Here is a 21,253-nt window from a genome sequence, read left to right as displayed (position 1 = left end):
ACAACAAAAAGATGCCAGGGTGCAGCTCAATTGAGCTAAAAAGAAAGACCTATGATTTCCTCACCAGAGACAAATCACACCCAAAAACACCAAAAATATCTTCAGAGTGGGAGAACAACATTTTATTAAGTCTCTTGTCCAACACCATTTGGAGGAATTTGTAAATAAATTCCCTAGAAAGAGGATAGATGACAGAGTATTAAGAAATAGTAATGGAGTTGGCAAAGGAAGCCGTGTAATAGATAAAAAGGATGGAAGAAAATGTTGTGAAAAGGCTTATTTGGAAAACTCATTGGATTGTATAGCTAACCAAATTGGCAATATGGTTACATATACACAGAAATAAGATTCCTATCATATTCATGAGCATCATCAATATGATAAAGAATTAGCAACCCTCATTGCTAAAATAGGTGACCCGATCTTTGACATGGAAAGCAAATACCTTGGGAACTACCCAACTGATAGACATATTGTCATCAGCAATTTATTTTCGTATAAGAGAACCATCTACTTTTGTAGCGGATAGAAGATTTCTTTTCAAAACAAATGCTTTGAATTCTATTATAAAAATCATGTATGTAAGAGCAGGACCAAATTACAAGCTCAAAGCAGATGGAAAGTTGTCCGAGTATATGCGACATTGTCATAAGATCTTTGAATCTTCAACGTGGCATAAGCATCAATGGTTTTAACGAGTATGGGAATGTTCTTCCTGATCCCCTCATCAAGAGGTTTGCTGGCTGAGAGTTTTCAGAGGAATCAAGTGACTCAAACCTTCGAATGTTGCGTAAGGATAATGTGGTTTTTTTTTAAGTCGTTTGTGTTTAAGAATGGTGACAAAGATATATCTGGAGGTAGAGATGAAAAGGCTAAATTGTTTTATGCTCTGAAGCCAAATGGCAATGAGACTTTGTTGTGGCAATATTGGGATGATTTTTCTAGAATTGTATGAGAGCTATCAAGTTTCGTCGAGCATTGAAGGAAGAGGATTCCAAAATTAAAAAAAAACAGGTTCATCTCTTTGGCAGATCTATATGCTAAATTAAAGGACTATAACTTTTAAGTTTTTTGTTGGCCAGCCAGAGAACCTTTGGATCATATGCTTCGAATGGGTGCCATATACATTATATAATATAAATATATTGACTCATGGATATATGAAAGGAACTAATATGCATCAAGTTTACGAGCTTCATGATGCACTGTTTGACAGGGGTGGATCTTTTAATGATGCTGGAATCAATGTAGAGATGGAGTCAAAGGATTATCAAGCAATATTAACGTGAAAATGCATGTTATTCCAATACACATGCAAGATAGAAATAGAAAAATCATAATATCAAGAGGCCAAGGGGATTCATTATCACATAATGAAGAATGGGTTGTAAACATATTTGTTTGTGGGAGCCTCTGTTAACTATATGTATGTTAAGTTGAGGGTTGTAGAGAATGTGCACCAAGTATTTGAGAAAATATATGTCCGAGATGTTTCTCGGATGGCTATGATAGTTGGGTATGTTCAGAATGGACATGACAACAAGGCTTTGTTATTTTTTTGTAAAATGCATTGGACAGATGTGCATCCAAACTCAGTTACAATTGGGAACGTGGTTGTAGCATGTGCCCAATTACTGGATCTGCAAGAAGGAAAGTGGGTACATGATTTTATAATTAAAAGTGGCTAAGTTGGATGTCCCTGTAGGGAATTCACTAGTAGAAATGTATACGAAATGTGGTAGCATCGATGATCCACACTAGATATTTGATCAAATTTCTAGACATGATTTTGTTTCTTGGACAACTATGAGTACAGCGTATGTGTAGAATGGGCATCCTAGAGAGGCATTGAATCTCTGCGATCAAATGCAACTGGAAGGTGTAAATTCAAACCAAGTCACTACCATTGGAGTGCTGTCAGCATGTGCTGATTTAGGAGCTCAACAAGGCCAGTGGATCCATGACTACATACTTGGGACTGGACATGAATCAAATGATTCTGTGGGTAATTCATCTATTAGCATGTATGCAAAGTATGGAAATATGGAGGGTGTTCGACAAGTGTTTGAAAAAATGTCTAAAAGAGATGTGATTACAGGGAATGTAATTATTGTAGATTATACGAAGCAAGGATCTGTTGAGGAGGCATTGAGTTTATTTTTCCAAATGCAATAGAGTGGAATTTAACCAAATCAAAACAAATTTGTTGGTCTTCTCCCAACTTTTGGGATTTCAGAAGTTTTATAAGATGGAAAGGAAATTCATGAATAGATAATTAAATGGGGTATGTGTCTTATATATTTATATGAAATTCCCTTGTAGACATGTATGCCAAATGCATAAACATAGGGGAAGCATGCAAATTAATTGATAGAATTTCGAATAAAAATGTGGTCTCTTGGAATGCAGTGATTGGAGGATATACACATAATGAAATTATTGATAAGGCACTGAATCTCTTTCGGGAAATGCCTCGATGAAATTTTGTCTCATGGACTATTATGATATTTCCGGATGTAGGCACAGTGGTCATTTTGATATAACCCTAGACCTGGAGTTCGTCCTACAAATGCAACTGACAGGAATGAGGTCAGATTCAAGTACCTTTCCAAATGTGCTTTTACGTTGTGTTAACATTGGAGCTCTCCAAAAGGGAAAGGAGGTCAATGAAAACATAATGAGAAATTCACTTTAGTTTTAAATCTTTGTGGGGAGTGCTCTAGTAGATATGTATGTGAAATGTGGGAGAATAAATGAAGCATGTAAATTATTTGATAAAATGCCAAGAAATATGTTGTTTCATGGTTTGCAATGCTTCTTGGATTTTCCATGCATGGACATGCAACAGAAGCCCTTCAAGTTTTTCAAACAAATGAAACACTTAAGAGTGAAAGCCAAAATATGTGACCTTCATTGGAATTATGTCTGTGTGCTGCCATGCAGGCCTAGTGGACAAGAGCTTGCGATATTATGACTCTATGAGTCGAGCATATCATAGCGCACCTGAAATCGATCACTGTTGTTGTATATTTGACCTCTTTGGCTGGGTAGGATGCCTTGATGAGGAAGAGGACTTTATTAATAGAATACCAATAAAGCCTAATATTGCAATATGGGGTTCTTTACTTGTTTCCTGTAGAATACATTTCAATGTAGAACTTGGAGAACGTGTGGCAGAACATGTTATAAATATAGACTCCACAAATGCTACTTATTATGTGCTTCTATCCAACTTCAACACAGAGGCTAGTGGGTGGGATGACATACAAAAGGTCAGGAAAATGATTATATATAGGAACGACAAAAATATGCCAGGGTGCAGCTCGATTGAGCTAAAAGGAAAGACCTATAATTTCCTCACCGGAGAGGAATCACACCCAAAAACACCAAAAATATCTTCAAAGTGGGAGAAAAACATTTGATTAAGTCTCTTGTCCAACACCATTTGGAAGTAAATAAATTCCCTACAAAGAGGATAGTTGGCAGTGTTAAGAAATAACAATGGAGCTGGCAAATGTAGTTGGCAGTGTTAAGAAATAACAATGGAGCTGGCAAAGGAAGCTATGTAATAGATAAAAGGGATGGAAGCAAATGTTGTGAAAAGGCTTATCTGGAAAACTCATTGGATTCTATAGCTAAGAAAATTGATAATATGGTTACATATACACAGAAATAATATTCCTATTCCTATCGTATGCATGAGCATCATTAATATGATAAAGAATTAGCAACCCTCAGTGATAAAACAAGTGACTTGATCTTTGACATGGAAAGAAAACACCTTAGGAACTATACCCCACTGATAGACATATTGTCATAAACAATTTATTTTCCTATGAGAGAACCATCTATATTTGTAGAGGAGAGAAGGTTTCTTTTGAAACAAATGCTTTGAATTCTATGGCAAAAATCATGTATGTAAGAGCGGGACCAAATTACAAGCTCAAAGCAAATGGAAAGTTGTCCGAGTATATGCGACAATGTCATAAGATCTTTGGATCTTCAACGTGGCATAGGCATTACTGGTTTTAATGAGTATGGGAATGTTCTTCCTTATCCCCTCATCAAGAGGTTTGCTAGCTGAGAGTATTTAGACTCTAGAGGAATCAAGTGACTCAAACTATCAAATGTTGCGTAAGGATGATGTGGTTTTTTTAGAAAGTTGTTTACATTTAAGAATGATGACAAAGGTATATTTGGAGGTAGAGATGAAAAGGATAAATTTTCTTATGCTCTGGAGCCAAATTGAAATGAGACTTTGTTGTGGCAATATTGGGATGATTTTTCCAGAATTACATGAGAGCTACTAAGTTTCATCGAGCCTTGAAGAAAGAGGATTCCAAACTTCAAAACAAAAACAAAAAACAGGTTCATCTCTTTGGCATATCTATATGGTAAATTAAAGGACTATAATAGTTTTCTGTTGGCCAGCCACAGAACCTTTGGATCATATGCTCTGAATGGGTTTGTCTCCAAATTGTGCCACATACATTATATAATATATTTCACGTACATTATATAATATAAATATATTGACTCATGGATATATGAAAGGGACTAATATGCAACAAGTTTACGAGCTTCATGATCCACTGTTTAATGGGGGTGGAATTTTTAATGATGCTGGAATCACTGTAGAGATGGAGTCAAAGGATTATCAAGCAATATTAAGGTGAAAATGCATGTTGTTCCAATACACATGTGAAAATGCATGTTGTTCCAATACACATGCAAGATAGAAATAGAAAAATCATAATATCAAGATTCCAAGGGGATTCATTATCACGTAGTGAAGAATCGATTGCAAACATATTTGTTTGTGGGAGCCTCTCTTAAATATATGTAGGTTAAGTTGAGGGTTGTAGAGAATGTGCACCAAGTGTTTGATCAAATGTATGTAGGAGATTTTTCTCGGATGGCTATGATCGTTGGGTATGTTCAGAACGGACATGACAACAAGGCTTTGTTATTGTTTTGTGTAATAACATGACAACAGATGTGCATCCAAACTCAGTTACAATTGGGAACGTGGTTGTAGCATGTGCCCAATTACTAGATCTGGAAGAAGGCAAGGGGGCACATGATTTTATAATTAAAGGTGGCTGAGTTGGATGTCCCTGTAGGGAATTCAATGGTAGCAATGTATACGAAATGTGGTAGCATCGAAGATCCACATCAGATATTTAATCAAATTTCTAGACAGGACGTTGTTTCTTGGACAGCTATGATTACAGCGTATGTGTAGAACGGGCATCCTAGAGAGGCATTGAATCTCTGCGATCAAATGCAACTGGCAGGTGTAAATGCAAACCAAGTCACTACCATCGGAGTGCTGTCAGCATGTGCTGATTTAGTAGCTTAACAAGGCCAGTGGATCCATGACTACATACTTGGGAGCTTAACAAGGCCAGTGGATCCATCAGATGATTCTGTGGGTAATTCATCTATTAGCATGTATGCAAAGTATGGAAATATGGAGGGTGCTCGATAAGTGTTTAAAAAAATGTCTAAAAGAGATGTGATTACAGGGAATGTAATGATCGCATATTATTCAAAAAAAGGGTTTGTTGAGGAGGCTTGAGTTTGTTTTTCAAAATGCAATAGAGTGGAATTTAACCAAATCAAATCAATTTTGCTAGTGTTCTCCCAGCTTTTGGGATTTCAGAAGTTTTAGAAGATAGAAAGGAAATTCATGAAGAGATAATTAGAAGGGGGTGTGAGTCTCATATATTTATATGAAATTCCCTTGTAGAAGTGTATGCCAAATGGATAAACATAGGGGAAGCATGCAAAGTAATTGATAGAATTACGAAGAAAAATATGGTCTCTTGGAATGCAGTGATTGAAGGATATACACATAACGAACTTATTGATAAGGAACTGAAGCTCTTTGATGAAATGCCCCAATGAAATGTTTTCTCATGGACTAATATGATTGTTGGATATTGGCATAGTGATCATTTTGATATAACTCTGGAGTTGTTCTTACAAATGCAACTAACAGGAATGAGGTCAGATTTGGGAACCTTTGTAAATGTGCTTTTAGGTTGTGCTAACTTTGGAGCTCTCCAAAAGGGAAAGGAGGTCGATGAAAATGTAATGAGAAATTGACTTCAAATTCAAATCTTTGTAGGGAGTGCTCTAGTAGATATGTATGTGAAATGTGGGAGAATGGATGAAGCATGTAAATTCTTTGATAAAATGCCCAGGAAATGATAAAAATAGCTAAAACAGCACAATTACATAAACTCAATCATATATTATGCACAAATGGTGTATGTGCAAAGACACTCACACACATATTTACATTCTGATTACTCTATTAAACAGAGTTTCTGAGATCCAACTTATTCCCAAATTAGATAGAGAGGTTGAGAGAATTTCTCAACCATCACAAACCAACTTCTTAAATATGGAATGTAAGCATTAACTCCAACATCCCCCCTTAATGATTACATTACATGAAAATAACAAAATAATCAAGCTTATCAGTAGATGCTCCATCAAGTTGCCTCATAACCCTCGGAAAGGTGTAGTTGGCAAGTTGGATTCCCGAGTTCCCTTCCTCAACTCCCGAATCAAGGACCTCCCGAAGTCAATTACTGGACAACATCCCAATCTGTCGCATAACCTCATTAGGAAACCACTTCCACGTCTACCACTAATGAGGGATCCTTCCCTAGATCCGCAACTGCCATACTATCTGGACAACCATCCATATTGAGCCTTACTGCTACTTGATCTTTAAGTACTGGCATCAGACACATAGTTGAACTGCTGGTTATTTTTAAAAGAGTTTAATAGGTTCACTCTCTTCATTAAATTCATCATCGGAATTCAATTGGTATTCAACTATGGTTATATTTGCTGATTCTTTCCCTTTTAACACATCACTAGCACGACTTCTGCAATTCCACGTTGTATGCCCAGTTTTCTTGCAATAGTAGCATTCAATGTCACCTTTGTTTTCATTTTTCTTTCTCATCCTTGACTTTGTCCACAAGGCATATTCTACATGAGAGTTCTCTTCGGAATCCTCTGGTTTCAGTCGCTTTTCCTCCCCCAGAAGTGTTGCAATTGTCTCTTGCAATGTTTGTGTAGATATTTGACTCAAAGTGAAAACAACATTACTATAACTTGAAGGAAGACTATTTAATAATACAGCTTTAGCATCTTCATCCTCCACCTTAGTCCCAGGTGTCTCCTCATTCATTTTCAGACTAAATAATTGCAGCTTTAGGGAAAATTTTGCATATGTAGATTTTACACCAAACAATTGAGCCAAATGTTCCCATATTTCCTTTGATGTTTTAGTAAGATCTACATGATGTAATCGTGAATCAGAAAGAGCAAGTCCAATAATAGACTTAGCTTTGTCATCTCTATTTTTCCATTCAAATAACTCTTTGGCATATGTAGGTGCTTCTTCTGAACCATTCACTATTCCCCACAAATTTTTATTCATTAATTGCAGTTGTATTTTTACTTTCCACGAGGGAAAATTCAAACCACTGAATTTGTCTAACACCATAAACTCCATGATAAAAGATAATACCTTTTCTAGTCAAGATGTTGGAGGCCAAAAACAGCACCGCTCAGGAGATCGCTGCTCAGGCAGAACAGAGAAACGCCCAGTTTCAAACGCTCAGGAGATCGCTGCTCAGGCTGATATTGGAATCGGAGGCAGAACAGAGAAACACCCAGTTTCAAATGCCACAGACGGAATTAAGAATTTGTTTGGCCGTGTAGCTAAGATAGGAGGAGTGCAGCACAGCCACGCGATTACTGTAGGTCCGCTTTTACACGTTCCTCGCAATTTCTTTGCGCCCAATTGTTTCTCCTTCGATTCCTGAATGTCGTACCTTCATAGCGATTCCCATCTCATCCGATACGAGCTTGCAGTTGGTGTACTGGTCGGCATGAAGCGGAAACCTCAACAGCGGAACGCCATTGCAGAGACCTTGCAAGATCGAATTCCAGTCACAGGGCGTGAAGAACCCACCGACGGAACGATGCGATAGCAATGCCAAATGATGATGGCGGGACCAGTTAGAAGCGACGACACCCTTATCTTCGATCTGATCAAGAAAACCAGCTGGAAAAATCTCGGATAACGACGCATCAGAATTGACAGTCCCAGTGATAAAAATAGCTCCGATTAACATCCAGATGCACCTCCTCACAACACAGGTTCAGATCTAGCTCTGATACCATGATAAAAATAGCTAAAACAACACAATTACAGAAACTCAATCATATATTATGCACAAATGGTGTATGTGCAAAGACACTCACACACAGATTTACATTCAGATTACTCTATTAAATAGAGTTTCTGAGATCCAACTTATTCCCAAATTAGATAGAGAGGTTGAGAGAATTTCTCAACCATCACAAACCAACTTCTTAAATATGGAATGTAAGCATTAACTCCAACAGGAAATACATTGTTTCATGGTCTGCAATGCTTCTTGGATTTTCCATGCATGGATATGCTAAGGAAGCCCTTCAAGTTTTTCAAACAAATGCAAAACTTAGGAATGAAGCCAAAACATGTGAACTATGTCTGTGTGCTGCCATGCAGGCCTAGTGGACAAGGGCATGTGATATTCTGACTCCATGAGTCGAGCATATCATATCGCACCGGAAGTCGATCACTATTGTTGTATGGTTGACCTCCTTGGGCAGGTAAGATGCCTTGATGAGTAAGAGGATTTTATTAAAAGAATGCCAGTAAAGCCTAAGATTGCAATATGGGGTTCTTTACTTGCTTCCTATAGAATACATTTCAATGTAGAACTTGGAGAACGTGTGGCAGAACGTGTTATAAATCTGGACTCCACAAATGCTACTTATTATGTGCTTCTATCCAACATCTACACAGAGGCTGGTAGGTGGGATGACATACAAAAGGTCAGGGAAATTATTATTAAATATAGGAACAACAAAAAGATGACCAGTGCAGCTCGATTGAGCTAAAAAGAAAGACCTATAACTTCCTCACTGGAGACAAATCACACCCATAAACACCAAAAATATCTTCAGAGTGGGAGAAAAACATTTGATTAAGTTTCTTGTCCAACACCATTCGGAGGAATTTGTAAATAAATTCCCTACAAAAAGGATAGTTGACAAGAATGTTAAGAAATAGCAATGGAGCTGGCAAAGGAAGCCATGTAATAGATAAAAGGATGGAAGAAAATGTTGTGAAAAGGCTTATCTGGACAACTCATTGGATTCTATAGCTAAGCAAATTGATAATATGGTTACATATACATAGAAAGAATATTCTTATCATATGCATGAGCATCATCAATAGGATAAAGAGGTAGCAACCCTCAGTGCTAAAATAGGTGACCCAATCTTTGACAAGGAAAGAAAATACCTTGGGAACTACCCAACTGATAGACATATTGTCATAAACAATTTATTTTCCTATAAGAGAACCATTTACATTTGTAACGGACAGAAGGTTTCTTTTTAAACAGATGCTTCGAATTCTATGGCAAAAATCATGTATGTAAGAGCAGGACAAAATTACAAGCTCAAAGCAGATGTTGTCCGAGTATATGCGACATTGTCATAAGATCTTTGGATATTCAACGTGGCATAAACATCTTTGGTTGTAACGAGTATGGGAATGTTCTTCCTAATCCCCTCATCAAGTGGTTTGCTGGCTAAGAGTATTCAGAGGAATCAAGTGACTCAAACTATCAAAATGTTGCGTAAGGATGATGTGGTTTTTTTAGCAAGTTGTTTACATTTAAGAATGGTGACAAAGGTATATTTGGAGGTAGAGATGAAAAGGCTAAATTGTTTTATGCTCTAGAGCCAAATGGAAATGAGACTTTGTTGTGGCAATATTGGGATGATTTTTCTAGAATTGTATGAGAGCTACCCAGTTTCATCAAGCCTTGAAGGAAGAGGATTCCAAACTTTCAAAAAGACAGGTTCATCTATTTTGCATATTTATATGGTAAATTAAAGGACTATAGCTTATAAGTATTATGTGGGCCAACCAGAGAACATTTAGATCATATGCTTGGAATGGGTTTGTCTCCATACATTATATAATATAATGAATAATGGATATATGAAAGAGACTAATATGCTGCAAGTTTACAAGCTTCATGATGCACTATTTGACAGGGGTGAAATTTTTAATGATGATGGAATCACTATAGAGATGGAGTCAAAGGATTATCAAGCAATATTAAGGTGCAAATGCAAGTTTTTCCAGTACACATGCAAGATAGAAATAGAAAAATCATAATATCACTTAGCCTTTGGCTGAGGTATAAAATAACATTGGATTTTCATGGTTCTTGTCCATGGCATTCTTATCTTAAAAATGAATTATAGGTTAGGGTGTCCTGCGAAAATTTTAATGATGATGGAATCACTATAGAGATGGAGTCAAAGGATTATCAAGCAATATTAAGGTGCAAATGCAAGTTTTTCCAGTACACATGCAAGATAGAAATAGAAAAATCATAATATCACTTAGCCTTTGGCTGAGGTATAAAATAACATTGGATTTTCATGGTTCTTGTCCATGGCATTCTTATCTTAAAAATGAATTATAGGTTAGGGTGTCCTGCGAAAAATGCATTGTTATATATATATATATATATATATATATATATATATATATATATATATATATATATATATATATATATATATATATATATATATATATATAACTTGGTTGGAAAATTTCCATATGGTGGATTGAAAATATGTTACAATATTGATGGAGTTTGAGTTGAAATTGTCAACCTATATTATTTTAAAGCTGACAAATGAGATGATATACAAACAATTGGTTCGTAATCTGATTTATCTCACATCAACTAACCTAGGTATTTGTTATGCCATCAATTATGTCTATTGTTTCATGGCAGAGCCCAAAACTGATCACTGAAATCCACAAATAGAAATATGAACCTATTCCAACTATAGCAAAGATGGTCACCTTTAAAGTTCTTATTATTATGAAACTTGGCCTACTACAAACAAAAGATATTTACAGTGGTTGCATCAGAAAGAGTTTTTCCTCCTGCAAAATTTCTAGCTACAACTTTGAAGGGAATTACCCTTGGGAAAATAGTAGGTATTTCTAGAGTTCATGTTCGTACTACTGCAAAGACAACAACTACACCAGAAAAACTTTGAGCAACAATTCATGGCATTATAGTAGCCATTGAATGGTCGAGCTTGTCAGCTATGGGAATAGCCTTTTATTGCATCATGGATAAAATATATGGAAATAAAAAAGAGGTACTCCTTGGGTAACCTTGGGTGGCAACATTCTGGCTTATATAGGGCTTTTAGTTTCCAGAGATGGAGTAGAGTGTGTTGTTGAATCTTCTCATGCAATGCCTACAATAGTAACCATATTTGATCACATATCATGTGCAAGAATTAACAATCATCTTGATATCCAAGTTGGGTATTTGGAGAGCTTTAGATTGAGACTAACTCAATACTCTGAGAAGCAGGATCTTTTAGGTTGTTAGCAAGTTATTGCATGATGATATATCCCTCCTTCTCTCCTCTTGGGGCAGTGGATACGAGATCCTTGCCATATTCCTTTGAGAAAATCATGGATTTATATCTTATGTTCATGATTTAGAGACAAATCTTTGTTGTAGTATCAGGAACATAAATGAGGCATTCCTATAGTCAGATCGTTAGCCTCTCCATTGCCCCCACTAATGAGGAATGCAGGTTCAATAGTGCAAGGGATTACTTTTCCTAGAAAATAAAATGTAACCTCTATGAGTATTTGAGTGGAGATAAGAGTGGTTCTACTAAGAGTCAAGAGGTCCTCTATGCAGGGATTACTTTTCCTAGAAAATAAAATGCAACCTCTATGAGTATTTGAGGGGAGATAAGAGTGGTTCTCCTAAGAGTCAAGAGGTCCTCTATGCATATCTTTCCAGTATTTGTACTAAGGAGGAGATCCAACCGCTTTATGCTCAAATTCTACATGAGTTAGACAACTCCATTCTTAGCTACTTTTCATTTCATTGAGTGCCTTCTAAATATATTATTGACCAGGTTCTACATGGTAACCGCAATTCACAGAAGCTCTGGTATGTCATGTTTTCTTCCATCGAGTAAAATCCTATTTCTGTTAAGCTTTTAATGCCAATGAGATTTAAGAATGCTAAGCAGCGTTCCAAATAATCAGGATTGGGGGATTATGGTTATCAAGGATTCTAAAAGCAGCTTTCTTGAACTAGTTCAATATTGTTAAAGAAAACAACGTTTTAAATTGGCTATAAAGACTCAAGATATATACGTGATTTTCTACTCTGTTGGGCATAATGAAATCCATTGTGAATCATTAAAGGATTACTACTAAGATGAATGTAGAAGTGTTGGTGGATCCCATGGTGAGAAGCTTTGTGCTTCTTCTCACTAGGGGTGGAATGAGTTTTGGAAAAAGTATTGTAGTCAAACATATTCTTGAAGGCTATTCTGGTCAAGAAATGCAGTGGTAATAGAGGTAGATGCATTCAATAAGAAAGATGGTGTCTATCAAGCTTTGAATTCTTATGGGCATGATGATTTGTTGGAAACTTCAAAACTAGCGCATAAGTGTCCACTGGTGCAAGAACATCTCTTTTGGTCACCACCTTGAAAGAAGGTCATGATGTAATACTTGATGGAACTATGTCATGGGAACCAATTTTACTGTAGACAATTTCAATGGCCTGAGATGTTCATGGTATGAATATCGCATGAGTCAAAGGTTTCAAGTAAAGAGATCTAACCCTAAATAGCAAGACGGTGCACTTTTCAGGACTTATGTCAGCATTTTCAACAACTGTGGGAGGATGCTACCATGAAAGACAACAAAAAAGATACCGACAAAAGGGCATTGTGAAGAGGTGGTTTTCAGTAGCAAAGGGGTGCTTCATTGACGAGATGAAACCAACATCTTGAGAGATTTTCCCAATGCTATTATGCGCATTAGTTACAACAGTATGAGGACACTATATCTTGTCTAAGCATAGCAACATCTAAGGCACTGAGAACCACTATATTATGACCTCCTATGGTAGATATGACAACATCCTATTTTGAAACTTTCCCAACATTAGAACCCTGACATAACAACAAGTGGATATATTGTGGATTACCTATTCCCAAAGGAATAATGACAGGGCACTTATATGCAGAATGTTCCTTGCTCATTAACTAAAATTTTACCTTGAACATTACATGGTTGTTTTTCTCTTTTGAAGCATAATATGTTGGTGAGTTAATTATTCCAATAATTAATCCTATTTTGTTTGATGTCTTATCAGGTGCGTTGGCAATTGTGTTGGATTGCAAACCCATTAATGCAAGGCTTGACGAAGACCTCTGGATCTTGATAGTGCACAAGGAATTGGCAATTGTGTTGGATTGCACACCCGTCAATGCGGGGCATGACGAAGACCTTTGGATCTTGATAGTGCACAAGGAAATGAGGATGCCCTGAAATAAAGACAGCGTTATAGGACATGAATAGTGGACTTGCAATATGGCGATTGCAAGTTTGAAGGCATCCTTTCTCTTTAGTTCTTCTTTGAGCTGAAATATTTTAATCCTGAGGAAAGCATCCAAAATATTTTCGTATTGGTTATAGTAAATACTAAATTGTTTAAATTCCTTAAAAACATAACACATTTCTCAAATCTTTATCAGAAAACAAATATGAAAAGAAACTAGACAAGGTCTATAGAAACAAATATGTGAATTCCTAACAATTCCTTGAACTTCACATTTGCTTATACTAAAATTTAGTAAGTCTTGTAAAAACACAAAAATATTCTTAAAATAATAATTGCAAGATATAGAAAATACAGCACACACACTTCTGATTAACTTTTATGTACACTCCATATCCATCCCCATAACAACTGCAATCTCCTAAGAATAAACAATGTCCAAATTTTCATATTAAAATTTTGAAATCCTAAAAAACCACCTTTTCAAATCCCTATAAAAAAACAGAAAATGAAAAAACTTAAATAAGTGTAAAAACCAAATAAACACATCTTTGGTATAAAAAACAAGGTTATAGGAGAACTTTTTTCCTCCCACATAAAAAAATATTTTAATAAAAGAAACAAGGAATATAATTCCCACATAAAAAATATTTTAATAAAAGAAACAAGGAATATAATAAACAAATGGGCAATCACTATACCTTTCAGGAGAAACTAGATGCGGAGATAGCCAAAAGCATCATTCTTTGCTTATACTCTAACCCCAATAACATGAGGCACATGGAATCCCATATGAAGCAGTACAATCTGTTCTGATGGGTGTTTCCTTGAAGTATTCATTGAACAAGAAAATTTAAATTTTGTGAAGAAAACACCCAAATTTTCATATTGATTACAGAAAACTTTTCAAGTCTAATAAAAAGCTAATAAGTTTTACAAATACCTATCTAAAAACAAATTTAATGAAACTACCCACATTTAGAAAATACAAAGAAGCAAATTTTTGGTAACTGATCCTGAACTTTATTAAACTAAAATTTTCCATCTCCTGTAAAGGCAAAAACAAGTAAATAAAAAAAAAAACAGAAAAGTAATAACCAAGATCTAAAAAAAATATCAAACCCATTTTCTAGAGACCTTTTGTTGGACTTCAAATTCAATATAATAAAAAAATTTATTCCGGGAAAGAAAATGAAATAGAAATAGCAAGTTGTTCATATTTTCCAAATTCCACCTAAAAAGAAAAAACAAAACGTACCTCCTGCAAAAACACAAAATAAAAATAAAGAATAAAGAATAAAAAAATAAAAAACCATTCTCATAAAAAATAATACAATTCTAATTTTCTTGAACCTCGTGTTTGTTATACTAAAACATTTTAAACCCTTCGAGAAGAAAAATCAAAATCAAAAGGCAAAATAATTTGTTTAAGTATCATAAAAACACATGCATGCAAACAAACATCTAAATTTATGATTATTCTCTCTTTTATATATATACCCTTGAAAACCCTCTCCCCAACGTCCTCCAAAGCCGCGGAAAATTCAAGAAGTATCGCCAAACGATTAATTAAAAAATACTTGAACCAAACAGGTGTAGACAAAGATGAAAAAGCACTAGAAGTGTTAAAAATAATTATTGAAACAAATTTATTTAAAATGCTCACCAGTTTGACGAAATACTAACATAACCAGTAAAAACTTCACTAAAAGCCGTTGATCTCTTCGATGAAGCAAATGGAATCAAAAAGACCTCAAACAAGATCCAAACACCACAAATTCAAACCCTAGGGAGATACTGAATAGTAATATGATCAAATTATGAGAATTTTGTGAGAATTTTTCGGATGAAACTGTGTAGAGGATTTTATATTCTTTTCAATGTTTTGGCGACTCTTCACCCATTATCAAGACTCAAAAAGTACACTTCATGCCCCTTATCCTTCCCCTTCTAAGCTCCCATGCATAGGAAGAAATAACACTCCCCCCTTACCAAACAAATAAGAGATCATAAAATAAATACCATTAGAGAGAACTTCACATAGGGCAAAGGAAATTTTATTTTTGAAAAAAACTAGAACAAAACCCACATCTTTCACAACAATAATTGCAATTTTGCAGCGCTGGGTCGATAAAAAGGCCACTAAAATCTGGCCTCTGATCAGGATTTAAACATGAATGCAACAAATTACAGATATAACCATAAATAAAAAGATGTAGTAGAAATAGCAATTCATTTCATCAATATCAAACACTGGAATATGCTTACAAATAGAATGGAAATAAGGCTAGCTCGGGCGATAGTAGGTTATCTTTGAGAAGAGATGTGGTAGTTACATGCCTCTAAACTATGTTACAATGAGGCTTTGAGGCCTATTTATTATTGAGAAACAATGGAAAACCCTAAACATTCAAAAACCTAACCCTAGGAGATGAAACGTCAAACTATGGGCCCCGTTTGGGTAAATTGGTACATCAACTTCCCGGGGTCGTAACTTTGGCAATGATCTTCATTTGACACGCATAATACCTCATTAGAAAGATCTATCCGAGGACTACAACTTTTAAGTGAGAAACATTAGTTTAGGTCCTATGTTGCTCACAATTTTCCCAAGAAACGTCTTTTAGGGCATCAAAACGGCTCCGGAAGTTTAGTACCCGAATAACTACCAAAAATAATAAATTGTGCTACAAATAAGGAAATTGAAAAACTAAAAAAAATAATGGTGGGGGTCCAAGTGGAATAGGCGGGTGGCCACCAATATCCACCTAGATCATTAAAACCATGCACAAGTTTAGGTGTAGAATAGGGAAACCTGCATCAAATTGGAGGTCGAAAGAAAGAATAAAACCGAATGCCAAGTGTTGACACCTAATCATTAGGATTGGGTGAATGCAATTAATGTAAATAAATAATAAGAAATATGAACAGTCATCCGTAGATGAAGTGAACAGTCTCTCCCTCATGTATATAATAAAGACCAACCTGAAGGAATAGAATACGAATTAATTTGTGGAGTTACTACCTGGCCTGACATGGTATTAGAGCCAGCTCCATTTTTGGCATCTCCTTCTAGTCTTGTAACTCCCTTCTGCCAGTTTCTTGCAGTCTGTCCACTGCCCCCTGTGGAGTCTGTCTACTGCCCTCTCCACAGTTACTGCTGCAAATCTCTGACATTATCTGCACCCTCTGCGCTCCTTTCTGCGCTCTCTGGGCTCTCTGCCATCATCATTGGAAGGATTGCTCCAATGTGAGACCGACGACTGATCTCTCAGCTATTCATTTTCGCTGGGCAGTGGAGGGAGGATGGCAGCTTATGCGGGAGCGTTTTTGAATCCTTATGTGCCTGTTTCGAAGATTTCTCTTCTTTGGCTTTCAATTCGAACCTGTCTTTGAAGCGATCCGAGAAAGGCTTAGTGATATGCTAGAATATCGTGGTGTTATGTGCATGGAGCGTTGTTGCATTGAAACAATATTATATGCTGCGTTGTCTGAGAAACAATCCATTGATACACACTAAGCATGCGAGTTTGAATAGTATTCTGACTGTGAGGTTGGTGTGGTGCGTTCAAGACCGCTGCAACAATTTGATTGGTGATAACATATGGTGCGTATTGTTGTGAGTAGTCTATGGTGTGTTGGGTTGATATATTGATTGCGTGTGAATTGAACGTTGTGTTGTTCATTCCTGATATGTGCATTGGTATCATATATGGTTGTTAACGCTACCCCATATATACACTGTTCTTGTATTTACGTTGTATTACATTGAACGTTGGTTGAACTCTGGTTGTGGTCGTTGAACTGTGGTTGTGCGTTGAATAGTTTCTTGAACACTGTATTACATTGAATGCTAGTTCCATTGAACGCTGGTTCCATTGAACGCTAGTTCCATTGAAGTTTGAATAGTTTCATTGTATTTACACTCACCAAATATTGAACGTTGTGTATTACATTGTATTTACACTCACCATATATTGAACGCTATTGTATTTACACTCACCATATATTGAACGCTGTGTATTACATTGTATTTACACTCACCATATGCTGCCCCACTTGTGTATGCGTTGAACCTTTTTGGCATATAAAAAATCGTTGAATGACATGTGTTGAATAGAGTTTTTTTAAACAAGGTTGTGGATCAAAACACTGTGGCATGAAGCGTTGAATGCGCTGTGTAGTTTTTTTGTGTATTGGAGCTGCTCCACAATATATTCACGCTGAATTATATTACGCAGAAGTTTTTTTTTGTTACCGTATGCTTTCAATCATATCCATTGTGGGAATAGTTCTCACTGGCAAGGAGAACTATCCCGAGTGGTCCCCAAGATGATAAAACACACCCTCATATTCAATGAGTTGTGGAAAGGAGCGTGCATTGGAGACGGAGACAAAGAGCCAAAACAACTTACCTCAGACAAAGAGCTCGCCATTTGGGAAAATAAGAACAACAAAGCTTATGCATTAATCACAACATCTATAAATGAAGAGGTGAGTCACCATATTCCGCCATTTTCAACTGCTTTCGAAGCCTTACAAAAGCTGAAAGAACTTTATGACTCACATTCTGCACTTGAAGTTGTTCAACTCATGATTAAACTCTTCACTCTTGAATTACAAAATAATGATCCTCTTGCTCTTGCATCCGAAGTAAAATCTATAATGCATGATATCAAATCACCTAAGGTTGAATTGGATATTCCTCTTATCGCTTTTCTCAAGGCACTTTATCCTACTTACTCCAATTATCTTGAGTCATTGCAAGCAAATGGAAATCTCAAAGATATTACCTTTGACTCTCTTGTGAAAAAATTTGCTGAAAGAGAGAACTTTTGGAAAGAAGACAACCCCTGAATCTTCTGAAGAGGCTGTGTGCCTTGCTCATAAAGAAAATAATCCTGCTCAAGATTCTTCCAGAGGAAGAGGTGGTCGAAGAATCCTGCTCAAGATTCAATTTACGGTTTTATTGTTAGCATCCACATAAGGGAGTGGCAATCCACCAAAATACATGGGTGCCTAACTATTGCAACTACTAACCCACTAAGATCTCCTTCGAGTAAATGGTTCATTCATATTCTCAATGAACTCCACCTAAATGTATATGAAACTTCGGGTTTTTAGACCTATCATGCCCCATAGAGTTTGCAACCAACATAATCCACTCATAGAGAATTCAACTCACACATGCCCATGGAAAATTTTAGGGGCTAATGTTTGCCTAGTGGGATAATGTTTTATGATTTTTCCACAAAAAGATTCGCCAATTTCCAATTTTATAAAAGACAATTCGCCCAAATTTTAGAATATAAAATTATTTTACCTTAAAAATCGCCAACATTATATAGAGACTATATATAAAATATAAATTTGAATAATTTTACAAATATATCAATAAACATTTTATGATTTTCATATTAAGGATTAGCGAGATTCGCCAATGTTTTTAAACTTCAAGAAAATTTTCCATCCTTAAAATTTTCCTTGCACATGGCCCATACTCTATAAAATGTTGTGCACTATATCAAACAAGTTATCATGATCATCAAGGAAACATGGATAATGGGTATGCCTTCTTACAAGAGTCATACAATCATATGCCCTTTACATAATACATAGATAGATATTGTTACATACTATTTACATGCTCCATATCATGCTTTGTCTATTAATGTTATTAGGGTTTTTCTCGATTTCAAGGACTTCTCAAATAATGCGGGAGTTATTTAAGCCTCTTGAAACCCTTAAGCAATTATTTCGGTTTGCCAAAGACTCTTCAGATCCCATGCAAGGATCAGCGGTCTATAGAATTCCTTATTCTTGCGGGAAAGCCTATATTGGCCAAATTGGTCGTCCTTTTAAAGCCCGCCTCAAGGAGCACATAGCATACACCAACCATAACTAGGTGTCTAAATGGGCCTTAGCTGAGCACTCCTTTAAATATAAGAATTTAATTTTCTTCTATCAATCTAAAATCATAGCTTTTGTGTCATTCCACAACTCTTGCATTATTCGAGAAGCCCTTGAAATCGAGAAAAACTATAATAACTTTAATAGAGAGCATGGTTATAGGCTTAGTCAATCATCGAAGCCCATTATCCACCAGCTCATCCATTGACCCTAGTTCCCCCTGTTTTCCGTCTCCTCCCTCCTGTGCCTCGTTTCTCTCTTCCTTTCTCATAGTTGGCCTTTAAAAATTTTCCCCTTTTGATGATATTTTAGAAGCCCCATTCATTACATTTTTATAAACAACGTTCTCCTTCTTCATTTTATTTTTTCTATGTTATCTTTCTATATTATAATCTTCCTTTGCTTAGCTAATTTCTGCCTTTGGTTCATTTCTGATATTCCCTGTTTACTTATTAAAACTCCCCCTGCTCTATTAATTATGGTGAATTTATGAAATTAATATCTTTTAAAACTCCTTTTTATCATAAACCTTAGATTATATAAAAATAAAAATAAAAATTTTGATTAAATATCTTATAGATTTTATCTCTGAAGATTCACATTTCCATAAAAAATTCTTAAGAATTCTTCACCTCATTAATCTTTTCGATATCCCAATCCCATTAATTATGGTGGTTAAATATAATTTTTAATGTATAACTGGACAAATATATTATTATTTTACTCAATTAAATATTATACAAATTACATTTAATCGTTATAACAATTGACTTATATTCCTATAACTTCTCCTATAAATAGGTTCTCCAACACTCATTTACTTACAATGCTCTCTTTGGTCCCTAATGATGGATGGAGCCACCATTCAAAACATTGGATGGATCAACCACATTACACAATGGATCCAGAAACATCAAACAAAAGAAAGGGTAGTTGTGAGGGAATAATAGCTAAGGAGCGCCAGGACATGCAAAGGAATGAAAAGGCATGCTAACACATGTTAGACAATGTCAATGCATACTAAGGAGTGTTAAGGAGTGTCAGGGAATCATAAGGGAGAACTAGGTCAAAATGCATGGAAATGAATTAATAAGAGTGGGTTCCAAGGAGTGTCAGTGAATTCTAGGTGTTCCAAGGACGAAGTGTGCTAGGAGATGTTCATAATAGGATTATGGTCACCATAAATTCTATCTTAGGTGCCACAGTTGTCTCAATGGGTCATGAAGCAGGCACGCACGAGCAAAAGTGTTGTTCATGTGTCATGGGTGATCAATTTTGGTGAGTCATCAATTATTCTAAGTGTTAGGACACAATCTAAGCTCCATCACTTCACCTGTCAGTTTCACTGGTCCAACACTTAGCCTTTTCCAAAGAAGCTCCCTGACCCTTCAACTTAGCTTCATCGATCCTTCTTGGACTACGCATTGCCTGATTCCAATCAGCAGGATGTGACCTTGACCACTAGATCTGTGCAATGGGCAGTTCCTATCCCTCGGGACTATTGCATTGCACAATTCTTGAGCCCAAGACCCAACCTTACCTTCCATAATTACACAATCCTTTCAGTCATCTTGTGCCAAACTGCGCATTGTGGAAGTGCAAGAAACAAGTTGCCTCCCTGTGCCCCTGAACTGCACAATCTTGTAGGGGGCCAGTCTCCTTTCAATCTCTGAACTGTGCAGAGGCTTTTTACAGTGGTCACTCCCTCAGCTCTACCCAATTTCTCCCAAATATTTGTAGGAATCAATCATCCTTCCTCTCCAAAACTATGCAGAAATCTTCCACAGTGGCCCCTCGTTCAACCAGACTCACTCATCTCCAAAATTGCTTAGAGG

At 36.1% G+C, this 21,253-nt stretch overlaps 1 protein-coding gene across 1 annotated transcript; it reads left to right on the top strand.

The window, feature by feature from the left end:
* The first annotated feature begins 1,424 nt into the window (after positions 1-1,424).
* Positions 1,425-2,175, top strand: LOC149211566 (putative pentatricopeptide repeat-containing protein At3g23330). Its single transcript, XM_089388432.1, has 2 exons — positions 1,425-1,658; positions 1,828-2,175. The coding sequence occupies exons 1-2, from the start codon at positions 1,425-1,427 to the stop codon at positions 2,173-2,175; spliced, it is 582 nt and encodes a 193-aa protein (XP_089244558.1).
* The last annotated feature ends 19,078 nt before the right edge of the window (positions 2,176-21,253 follow it).

Source organism: Pinus tabuliformis, chromosome 1_1 (genome assembly GCF_031772625.1).
Source record: "Pinus tabuliformis cultivar Carrire ecotype Pingquan chromosome 1_1, CPIR1, whole genome shotgun sequence".
Taxonomy (NCBI): Eukaryota; Viridiplantae; Streptophyta; class Pinopsida; order Pinales; family Pinaceae; genus Pinus; species Pinus tabuliformis.
Note: the sequence above shows the minus strand (reverse complement) of the source record. Positions and strands in the feature narration are given on the sequence as shown.

Coding starts and splice junctions, on each gene's coding strand:
- LOC149211566 (XM_089388432.1), top strand. CDS start 1,425: ATGTATGTTAAGTTGAGGGTTGTAGAGAATGTGCACCAAGTATTTGAG. Junction 1,659..1,827: donor ATCTGCAAGAAGGAAAGTGG/GTACATGATTTT, acceptor GCGTATGTGTAG/AATGGGCATCCTAGAGAGGC.